The 12,289-nt window shown below is 36.8% G+C and overlaps 1 protein-coding gene across 1 annotated transcript in view; it reads left to right on the plus strand.

Annotated features, from left to right (window-relative positions):
- Positions 1 to 10,189, plus strand: part of GPATCH2 (G-patch domain containing 2) — a 116,325-nt gene extending 106,136 nt beyond the window's left edge. Inside the window, exon 10 of the mRNA XM_064414175.1 lies at positions 6,520 to 10,189. Within this exon, the coding sequence (XP_064270245.1) occupies positions 6,520 to 6,689 (170 nt within the window). The 3' untranslated portion in view covers positions 6,690 to 10,189. The remainder of the gene's footprint in view (positions 1 to 6,519) is intronic.
- The last annotated feature ends 2,100 nt before the right edge of the window (positions 10,190 to 12,289 follow it).

The raw sequence follows: 12,289 nt of genomic DNA on the forward strand, positions 1-12,289 counted from the left end.
AACCTGATAGCTTTATACAGAAGTTTTGACACTTCTGAATCTCAGACACTTCTGAGTGTTTTATTCTGAGAGGAATAAAAATACCTGTTTACCATGTGAGGAAATAAAATTCATTGACCAGGTTTCCAGTGCAGGCAAGATTTCTGTCTTTTTGTAAAAGACTTGCAGTTTGTGGAAAAGTTCCTAACAAAATTTGTTGTACATACTCTGGGTTTCACAAAGAAAATTTTTGCTTTAGATTTCCACTGGGTTTTATTGTAAGGTTGCAAGTCTTTCTGCAAAAGTGGGGGAATGCTTATCAGATGGGATTCATTTTGCTGAATTTGGGGGGGGGGGGGGGGGGTGGCGGCAGGGGATGGGTTAAACAGAACTTTGCCATGTCCCGCAGTGAGAATGCTTCTTCCAAAATGCCAGTGCCATCAGGGACAGTGTTTCTGTCATCAAAGACAAGGCATAAAACAAAGACCTTCTTTGCCTGAAGTAAAAAGACAGTCTTGGGTATTCAAGAGATTCCCCTTACAGAGGAATAAATGGCAATCTAAAAATACTATCTCTTCCAACCAGTTTGTAGCAGCAAAGACTGAATGGGCATGAAGTTTTACTCCACACACAGTGTAATTCAGTAAAGAATGGAAGGAGAAAAGCACCTGCGAATCCAATTCCAAATGATCTGTTTCTGGCTTACCAGTTGTACCGAGAATTCAGTTTCACAGTCTTCACTGGAGTGTGAATTTATGTTTATAAATTCAGGAGAGTTGAAAATAGATTTACATCTAGAGTCTATGCTTCATGATAGGGTGTGTTTACCTAGGCCACATTTAATACCCCTTGAGATGGGGTAGTAGGAATGAAACTATGGCAGTGCAGACATCAACAAAACTCTGCTGTGGATACGGGATAAATACAGAGGCATGCATCACCTGCTGAAGTCATAGCTATGTCCTCTCTGCTATTCTTATCTCTCTGTTAGAATAAAATTCAATGCAAGCAGACTTACCTGAACATAATAATTCTAAAGTTATTCTTTAGACAGTTTTAGATAGCTCAGTGTGAGGGATGTGTTAAAGTCTGGTGAAATAAAGTCTCAAATATTAGCTAAATAATTTCATATCAATCTTATAGCTGAGTTGTTTTAGTTTTGGTTTGGTGTTTTTGTGGGGTTTTTTTAGTAGATACACATCCATATGTACTGAATTTTGAAAATCACTGCAGGTACTGAGTTTTAAAATCACCATGCAGCTGGTGGCTGTGCTTCTGAAGCCGTGTTTGTGCAATTACCCGAAACAATTTTAAGAACATAAGCATCTAGGCAGTCTGATTCCCATTTTACTAGTTAGAGAAAGCTGGCATAAAAAGACAGACTAGAGCAATGTATTTTTCTGATTAGTTTCCATGTGTATCAGGATCACTCCCTACTGCTCTGAGCTCATCTGTTTGGTGAGGAGTCAGAAAAGAAAAAGAATAAATGAAATATTAAATGCTTTCAGAAAATGAGGGGAAAAGTACACCAGCTTTTAAAGAGAATCAGCATGTATCATTTCTGCTTCCATTGGCTGTTTATCCAACATCAATACAACACTTTAGGAGCCAAATTACTAAACAAGCTGCCAATTAGGCTTGCAGTCAGCTGGATAGATTAGTGGCAAAGAGAGGCAGATACAAGATTTTCATCTCTTGAGCCAATTATGCAAGTGAATTACCATCCACAATGCTCCTTGGAAGATTTCAGGTAGAAAGACTGACTCTGCTGTGATAGACATAAGTGAGATCCAGGGTAGGGGGTAAGGGTTAGCAGGCCATGTATTGCAAAAATTACCCAAGCAAAAAGAGATCCTTCTAGGAAAGGATTTAAAGGATTTAAGGCTGCTGGGAGTGATAGAAGAGGAAATAATAGTTGTGCTATGCTCTGCGAAGGCATTGCTGTTCTGCTCACAAGTCTTAATCATACAAAAGAAAGATGAAAGGGCAAGACTATATTTATGTACAGTGTCATTTTCTCAAAACTGTTTAAAACCCTGTTTTCTTAACATCAGAAATAGTGCGGTGGCCAGAGATGAAATTACTTCACTATGCCTTCATTTGTTTCTTACAGCTTGGGGGGGTGTTGAGAGGCAAAAAAAGAAACACAACAAAAAACCCACACATTTTCTTAAATAAGGGTTATCTGAGAGCTTGATCCTAGCTGTATTCTGGTTTTATTCAGCCCAACATAAGCCAAACATGCTTGATGTTAGTCTTATCCAGCAATTGGACCATACAAATAAATATTGTGACAATAGTAGTTCATGAGGTCGTAGCTCCTGTATTATTCTGTAATAAATTATAACTTCAATGTTGAGTTTTGAATTTGTAGAAGCATTTTGCAAATAAAATGGTTCTGTCAGATCAAAACTGTTCATAGGCTCATTTGTTTCCTACTGGCAGTGTTGTACACTGGTGTAACATCATTTCTTAAATATGAAGCAAATTTAAAAGCTGAACTTTTGCAAGCTGCTGTATCCAAAAATGATTAAACAGATGTGAAGCCTGCAGCAGCATTAGACCTCTGATCTGATTTTAGCTTACAGATGGAATTAAATTAATTCATGGCAATCACTGTAAAATCAAGGGTATGGCACTGAATGCTAGTGAACTGTTTAACCAGGACATACCTGTCTCAACAGCTGTTAAGAAAAAATTACATACCTTTATTTTTCACTGAAACCTGCTTTTAATGCCATCATGAGTATGATACCAAAATTAAACAAATGTGGTGAGTTTTTTGCTTTCCACTTCCCAGTTTTGTCACTTACCACTCACTGATTTCATGTTCCATGTATGTAAGGTCATATGCATAAAAAATGTGGACCTTGAAGTGTGTGTACACAAAGATTTGCCCTTTTTTCTTTCATCTGGCAGTATTGCAGAGAGAAGGAACATAAGCTAAGAGTATTTCACAGAGCTGTCTTTTCAAACAAGTTACTATACCTTAATGTTTGCTCCTCCCTCATATAATGGCAGCCACTTCTACATGCAGACTACTCGTCTGGTAGATCAGGAATGAATTGTTAGGGTTGCTAAAATCATTTTCTGTCCATAGGAAAAAAAAAAAAATGTGTACTACACAGGAGAGTCCTACAAATTATTAGGGCAGAGACATCCTTGTAACTCTCAGAAACCTCTTAGAGCATTAAAATTAGAAAAACATATCCCCACGTTTTTGGGGGGGGTTTTGAATCTGTTTCTGCATAGTTATTTTTTGTGGGACAGCACAATGGGTTGGTTTTGCTCTTGCTCCTGAGTGGGTCAAGACTGAAGACGTCCCAGAAGTAGCACAGCCCTTTTCAAGGCTGTGTGCTTGGACCATTCTCTCTAACAGGCCCTACTGGCTAGTCCAAGAAGTGCCATAGGCATGAATTAAAAACTGAACTTGAAGATGAATATTGCAAGGACAATTACTGCTTTTAATTAGAAAATAAAAGCCCAAAGCACAGAAATGGGGGTCAGGGGAATAGCACACCATGTAGCATGATTTTTAAGAGCTCTCTCCCAGCATGCAGTCTATCAGCAATGTAAATGTTGGGATTTTTTCCAACCTGCCGATTGCACATGAAATGGAGGAAGAGGGCAATACCACTATCCACATTCTTTGGATTCAAGTAAAATATCTTGCATTACAAATAATTTTTCAAGTGCTGGGTGAAAAATTGCAGGAATGTTGAAGGCAGACATAGATAGTATTCATATAAAAACTAACTATACTGCAATGGAATGGCCAGGGTGTATTAAATATTTTTCACAATTCAAATTTAAAAAATCTGTATTCACCTCATTTATGAGAAGGAATAATTAGTCAATTAGTAATATAAGCAAGATGGGTGGGGTTTTGGTTTTGCTTTATTCTTGCTGCAATACAAAGCCTTCAAACACATTATCCTTTGGACAGTGTATGTTGTTTGATTTGCCCAAAAATAGGTTGCAAAACAAATTTTACAGTGGCTTCTCTTTTCTTTCTTTTTCTTTTTTTCCTCCTTTTTTTTCAATCTGATGGTATACAAGAGTAAAACAGGACTCTTAGGGAGAGCTTGTATTTTAATAGAAGATACAAAAATATGTACAGTGGAGGGAAAAATAGGTATTGCATACACATTCTAGCAGAACTTATATGTCTTTAAAAACAAATTTCAATTATCCTGTCATGGAAAAACAACATTGAATTGCTTTAAAAGGTATCAAAAATAGAAGCACCAGTTTGCTAAATAACATGTCAGGGTACAGAGTGTTCTTTCATATATCTTCTTTGTGAGGCTCCTCTGGCTGTCTCAGGAATTGAAATTCATATAGAAAGGTACCTCTGTTACAGGAAGAGCTCTGTGGGTTTTTCCCCTGAATAGACTAAAACAAAAAAAGCTGTTTACGTTGTCTCAGGCTATGCCTTGCATGCTGTTCCAGCAGCATTGGTGCCTCTGCCTAGGCAGAATCATGAATGGTTTCATGTTTCCAGTTTTTAGGTGTCATAAAATATATTCTTGTGCTTGCTCTTTCCTGCTTGGCAGGTCTGTTGGATCTCTCTTCCCCTTGAAGTTTTCCCCTTAAGTGTTCCACAAACATTTGCTGGAATGATTCTTCATCTTTTGCCATCACTTTTTACAAAAAGTGCACCAAAACACAGTTGCAGGGTTTTACCTATGAGGCTTACCAGAACTTTTGCTGAATAGCACCCTTTCTTCTTTCCCTTTCTTTTTCTTTTTTTTCTTTTTTTTTCTTTTTTTTGAGCTGGAAAGTATAATTGGGAAAGTTACAAAGCCTGTGTTGTGTATGCCAGACAGTACCAGGGACTCATTTGTATGAAAATTCCCTCTGCCTGTGGGGGCCTGAAAAGAAAGGAAGTCTTGGACATTGAATTTTGTGGTGGTCAGTTCAAGAGGAGTCCTCTCTGGGACTGGAGGCTGCTGACTTTAAAGCCTTTATTTTAAGCCTAGCATTAAGCATAGCTTCAAACCAGTATTAAAGTATAATAATATACTTCCCTCAATGCACTCTCTTTTTCTTTGACACAGGAACTGAGATACTAGAAAGTAGGCTGCCTTTTATGTAGCCAGTGTTTTACTGAATATGAACAGATCTGTGGTGGATAATGCTGGAGTACTGTAAATTTGTCATCACAATCATCATGAGGTTTTTAATGTGCACCTCTCAGTTTTAATTTCTGTCTGTGTATGCACTTTCCACTATGGAACCTTACTTTTTGCATGTGTGTGATAAATGAGGCTTTTTAGAAGCTCATGTTCAGCCTTTTTGTGTTCTTGTTTAGTAAGTTAATATAATGATAAGCTAGCTGCTTGTCAATGGTAAATTCTTAGCTAAAGATACTGTAGTCTCCAAGAACTCAAAATCACAGCCTTCTACTGCAGTATTTTTCAAAAAGTAGCAGGCAGAATAAATAGGTAGAAAACCAAACAGATAGTATTGAAGCTGGGCACATTGAGGGTGTTCTTTTTGTTTTGTTGGGGCAGGGAGATGTTGGATAATGCTGAAAACAAAATCCAGCTGTCTATGTGCAGCTACTTGTGTTCAAAACCTTCAGCCCTTTTTAAAACTGTTTGGTGAAAGTTGATACATTTTAACATAGATTCTTGAAATAAATATCCCTTGTGCAAGATACTTACATTTAGAAGGTTTATCCATGCATTGTCTCTAAACTCTGGCTTGGGTAGTCTGGTAGATGAAGGGGAATAACAGCTTTGTTATTTTGACTTTTTTTTTTTTTTAATGATGTATTCATGGGAAAAAAAGCCCTTTCTTATAAAAAAAGTAATCTGTTATTGTAACAGATTATATATATTCTAACACTTGCAATGTTGGTGCTCTTTTCTGTGGTACATATGCAGCCTTTCTCAAAGATCTCAATGCTAAGGAGAAGAGAGTGTAAACAACACTCAGTAAAATTGAAAACACCAAAAGTAACCTTGGACATATCAAATTTCACAAAGTTCAGTAAAAGAGAAACTGAGTAAAGGTATAGCTGAATTTCAGAGTGGTTGACCACCTGTCTGTACTGTTTCTGTAAGAGCTAGAATTGTTTAATCAGAACATTTTTATTGGGTTTTCTTGAGGGAGGTCATTGATAAACATTACTAAAAACAGAGCAATGGTCATCTTGCTGTGATGTGTCTCTTCTTAGTAACTGCATAGGGCTAGAAATTCACATGATCTTGACGATGTACTGGTAGACATCTGCAGGTGATTTATATTCTCTGAGGCTGATGTGAAATCCACTGTATTGGAATATAATATGGTACTATTTGTCATATGTAAAAACAGAACGAATCTTCAAAAGCATTAAAAATAAAAGCATTAGACTGTATTATTTAGAATCATATGCAGTCAAGAGGTCAACATGTGCAAAGACAGCCTGTTCTAGAAACCTGTTAGATGAATTAGGAGAATAAGAAGGTTTAAAGCTTTATGGGAGATTATCCTGCTCTTCTCCACATGGCAGGCAGTGCTGATTAATGCTGTGTATTTTTTTAATCTCAGGGTTTGTAGGTGAAAACACCCAACCAATCCCAGAAAACAACATTGGAAACAGAATGCTTCAGAGTATGGGCTGGACCCCAGGCACGGGTCTCGGACCAGACGGCAAAGGGATAGCAGAGCCCATACGAGCCATCCAGAGACCCAAAGGACTTGGACTTGGATTTAGCTGACAGAGAAAAAAATAAAGCTCAAAATTAATTTCAACAGGGGAAAAAAAAAAAAAGGAAAGGAAAAAAAATGCAAACATATTATTTGTTGTGATTGGCAAATCCAGTTTTTCTTCTCTCAAAGATGGTTGAAGTCAACAAGCTCCACAAAAGCTCCACCAGCTGCTAGATGCAGCCGCAGTGACAGAACCAGCATTCAAGTCTAACTTCATAATGGTGCTAAAATGTACAAAAACTTCTACTTTTTTATTTTCTCTGGTCTTAAGGTTTGTATTAAGCATAAAATTCAATATCCTCACATTTTTTTGTAAAAAGCTTCTGACACAGCAGGTTTTAGTATGTCACTAAATTTTGTTTTGTAGGTATAATTTCATCTCAAGAGCCTTGATAAAATTTGTTGAGGAAAATAGAACTCTTTACAGCTATTGTGGCTTCCCCCTTTTCAGGCGAAGTTTCCAAACTTGGTATTTATAGTGTTTAACAATATTTAAGTATAAATTGTTATTATGGCCATAATACATACATGTTTCCCACTGGAAGGTGATATGGTATTCAATTTTGTCTAAGAGCATGAAAAACAGCTTTGTTGTCATAAGAATCCCATTCCAACACCATTCTCTGGCAATATATTACTGTCTTCCACATTCAAGCTGAAAAGTAATGCTATTATACTTGTTTTTACATTTACAAAATTATCTTTCCTCAGCAAATATTTTAGAAAGTTAAAGTTTACTCTAACTTTGGCTTTCCCTTCATATTAATAATCCTCAGTGTTGCCACATTTAAGAACAGTTTGAGCTTTGAAACAGAAAATTGTATTTCAGGGATGACTGTGTTTCAGTGTTTGTTCTGAGGTTTGGCACATTTTAAACAATGCAGTGTTCAACACGGTGTTAATGTTTGGTTTGTGACCGAGTTGTTGCCAATGAGCCACAACCTCTAAGGATCATGAACAGAAAAAGGGCAAGGAGAAGCAGGATTAGGATGGAGGAAAGGAAGGGAAAAGATACTTTGATGGCATCTCACAAATCTAAGCTAGCAATTTAAAATCAAGAGGGATCATTAAGTGTTTTAATCAGTATCCTAATGTATCTAATGTCAGCAGAAGCAATTTCATTAAGCACCAACCAATCAAGCTCCTAGGGTACTTATTAGTCTGCAGGATAAAACAAATTCCACTTTAAAATTAAATAATAGGGCTGAAGGAAACTGTTTTTCAGATGGACTAAGGAGAAAATTGTGCCCCTCTCACCATCCATGCCTCTAGTAGCTGGCAATATTTACTCTCATTGCAGAGAGAACAGGATTTGATTCTCCAGTCTTTTTTTTCTTCAAGAGGAGGATCTCCCTTCCACAACTCCCAAGCTGCAGAGAAAAATACTTAGTTCCAGATGCTTGCAAAGATATTTCTTTAGGATAAAAGGAGCATAGCTTTGTTCATGGAACTGTGAAATATAGTGATTAATTTTAAGACTTTTTTATTACTTTCCTTTTTCTCTCAGCTTCACCCATTTTTCCAGGGAAATAGTAGCAGGAAGAGGAAAACCAGCAGCATTATAGCATTAAATTTGCTTGAAAGAAATGTTCATATTTTCCAGTGTGATTAATGTCAGTTTGGGGACATTGTTTCAGCATACCACCATAGGGTAGAGATTACAGATTAGTACCTGATGTTTCTATGATAGTTGAATGCACATGTTCTTTGAGTTTCAGGAAGACTGTTTATTGCTGTTTAAATACTTTGTGCGATTGTGTGGTTTACTTTTTTAAATTATAAGAAATTTTAAACAGAATTGGGATTTATACAGCAAAAGATACTTTTTATTGTAAGGTTTTGGGGCACAGCATAGTGTGAGTTTGCCACTTCAAATATCTTTTGCACAACTGAACTTGGTTAATACATTCCATATCCAAAGAATTTCAAGGCCACATAGTTACAAAGGGCCAAGAGCCTGGAATTCTGCAGCTGGCAGAGGTGCCCACTTGTGTGTTATTCCAAATAATGCATTTCTGTGGCTTGCACCTGTTCTGTCAGTGCCATGTGCTCCTGAGAGCAAGTGAACTCTGACCTCTTTGTTTTGTACACTGCAATCAGAACTCCCTTAAAATCATTTTCAACGTGTGAATTGCAAAAGTGAATATTTTAAGATCTGTTTGTTGTAGCTCTTATCTGCAAAACTGTGAAAGTATACTCAGTCTGTTAAAATTCCACTATTTTGCTTTACTTCCAACACCTGATTGGACCTATATGGCACCTATAACACCTCTTTGAAGTATTTCTGTGCAATTTACCATCGCAGTAGTTTCTCAAGAAATAAGTATAGAGCTCCAAAAATACTTGGAAGTGTTTCCTGTTTTTAAAAGGTAAGAGGGAAATAATGCATACGTGTTGAGAAAAAACATCTTTAGCTCATTCAACTCTTTTTTCATGCATTCCTAAAGGTGCGGCCTGCCTAGTAGACTATTATACTGGAAGAACTATGTAATCAGATTGAAAATCTTAAATTTTTTTGTTCTAAATCAGCCTTTTAGTGAGAATCTATTAGACATTAAGATTAGTTTAACTGGTTTTGATATAGATACACTTTGTTTTCCCCAGGTATTATTAACAGATGCCACAGCTGACAATACACTTTATCTGTTATAAGCTGTAGAACAAAATGATCTATTAAAATATTTTAATGTAGTGTTTTGAGGTATTTTTTGTGCAGTAAAATTCCCATTCTGGCTCACACTGTGATTTCATTTTCTTTTTTCCACATCTCACAGAGTGGTTTTAAAGATACTCCAGCAGTGTGATTTCATACAATTAAAGCTAGTGTTAAGAAACAAAACAAAAATTAATTGCAAGGTTTTGGTGGGTTTTTTTAAGCCATTGCGATGTTATTTGGCTTTGAAACAGGTCAAAATTCTTGGATTTACTGTTTGTTTTCTTCAGATCTTTCCTATGTCTAACCTGCAATCATACCATGATACCTGCTATAAAGCTGGAACATACTATTTTAAAATACATATACACGATTTTTCAGATAATAATTCTTTATGCCTGTGACACTGAAGTTTTTTGCCTACATAAATAAATATGGGATCATCTTGTATCTAAAAGTTGTCATCCATCACTTGCCAGATTCTTCCCATTGAAATATTTGAATCAGTAGCTCTGCCGTTACCATAATATTCTTCCTCTGAAGAATGTGTAGTGAAGAGATGTTGCCTATTATCAGCACTGCGTTTGCTACATGTTCCATGGTGTCTCAAAGTTCTGTGAATTGAGCCATTAACTGTTAATAAAAGAAACCCATGAGCAGTATCTTATTTCTAAATAAATATTTGTCAGAGAAGCATTATCAATATGCTTGTTTTAACAAGATTGTCCCTGCATTTGTCTGTCTGCAATTAGGTCAATAATGGGTGTAGAACAGCAGTAAATAGCTAAATAATATGTATAGAATGCTTTGTTTTAACAACACAAATGCAAGATGGAATAAAATTAATAGACTCAATTCTTCATGGGCTTTGTATGTTCTTTTCTTTAAACTACCCTTTTCAGTAGTGTTGTTATTGCACAGGTGAGTACAAAAACATTCTGTTTCTGGAAATGTAATTAAAGTGGCTAATATCATGTACCAAGTAAATGCATACTTTGTTAAGCTATTACACTGCCTTTTATGTACCTTCTTACTAGTACTTCTTTCCTTGGTTATTATTATCCTGCTGAAGAGGTTACACCACAACACCAGAAATGCCTCGTTTAAGATGTTTGCGGTACTTTTGTTATCATATTCTTCTAAGACTTCTAAGTACAAGTTCCCTTTACTCCTTAGGTATGTGTATACTTTGATAACCGTGACATGGCCTTGTGCTTTCTCTTCAAACAGTTCTCCAGAATTGTTCCTCCAAGGAAAACTCACAAAACCTTTATTTTACTTTCCCTCTGCCTTGCTCCCAGGGCACTTTCAGTGAAGACATACCAGAAATGGGAATCCCTCCCCTCTTGCTCTTAATCAAGAAACTTTCTAATTAGACTTCCATCTCTAGCAGAGTTTTCAGGAGCAGTGGAGTAGCTGCAAAAGGGTTAGCACACCTTTACTTTCAACTGAGCACATTAAGTTATTTGGGCTTCTCATGAGTCTCTTCTGTCCTACAACAAAACAGATACTGGAGCTATTTTGACCATGTTGCTTGTATTTGAATATTCAATCATTAATAGATTATGTAAGCTTGATCACCCTCACCAATGAGAACTGTTTTTTAGCAGCTATGAAAAGTGGTTTAAATTAATATAAGGTATTCCATCTATAGATGTTGTTATTTTGGCCTGTTAATGACATTGCTATGATGAATTTAAGTATTGGGGAGTTTGACTTCTGAAACTGTAAATATAAGTCATCAGCCTCTGAGGTAGGTATGTGTTATTTTAAATATATGAGCTTATTAAAATGTAATTCAGAGTATTTCATCAAAGATATGCTCATTTCAGTTGTGCCTTGTCCATAGTGTTGTCTTTTCTTCTTAATACTTGTCTGTTTTTTTTCTGAAAAACTGCAGTCCTGTGTGTGTTTTTAAGTGATAATACTCAGTGCTTCCTCTCTTGAAGCATAATCTCTTCTATGTGGCAGGTGATGCCACCCAAGATTTTCTGTCATTTCTGCTACTCTACAGAAGTTGCTTTTCCAGCTCCTTCCTAGGCCAGTTTCCTGAAGGGCCACCTGTTGCCTTCATCAGTTGTAAAGAAATTTTGACACTGAGAACTTGGGATTTCTTTGTCCTTGACGAGGCTGTTGTGTTGGTCCATCTCCTTCCTGTGGCCCCAGGTCAGTGAGAGATTTGTAATACTTTGTGCATGTATTTGCCATTGGCTTCCAAATGTGAAGTACTATCTAAAAATAAGCAGCATGGGAGAATTTGCAGACTGAGGCTGTGACTTTCTTCCTTGTAAAAGATACGGGTCCTAAATTTTCTATGGCATCAGAGTTCCCTCAGGTCCCAGCTGCCTATTTGCAGGATTGTGCTGGCCCATCTTCAGCACTGAGCTCTTGTAGAGCTGCTCTTGGCTGCGGTAATGTACAGGTTAGCTGGTGGGTAATGTCTGTCTATCCTTGCAGTACCCACAGCATTGAGGGTACAGTACATTCCAATATTGTGAGGAGTCAGGCTGCCATGTTGGCCTGGAATATCTTAATTTTGCAGAGTTAAAAATAAGGCACAGCAAGCCACTCATATAGCGTTGTCAGTTTAGTATTGAGGAGGTGATTCTGTAGGTATGGTGGGGTCTTTTTGGCAAGAATGACAAAAGAATATTCAAAAAGAATATAGCAGGAAAGTAAGAGTTGCAGATATTGAAAGGGAACCAAAATCACTTCTGAAGCAGTGAGAAGTTTGAAATTTCTTCAATTTGGGAACAGCTGAGTAAGGGAAGTCATCAGATTTGCAGAGAAAGAAAACGTTAATGTTCCAAGTAATATTTTCTTTAGTTTACAAACAAAGTGTTAGTGTTTGGCAAAACAGCCTCAACATTTTGACCCACCACTGAAGAATGCTGGAAGTTTTAATGCCTGAGGTAAGTTAAACTTTTCATGCATCTTCTACTTCGAATCCTACAA

This window comes from Passer domesticus, chromosome 3 (assembly GCF_036417665.1).
Source record: "Passer domesticus isolate bPasDom1 chromosome 3, bPasDom1.hap1, whole genome shotgun sequence".
NCBI classification, from domain to species: domain Eukaryota; kingdom Metazoa; phylum Chordata; class Aves; order Passeriformes; family Passeridae; genus Passer; species Passer domesticus.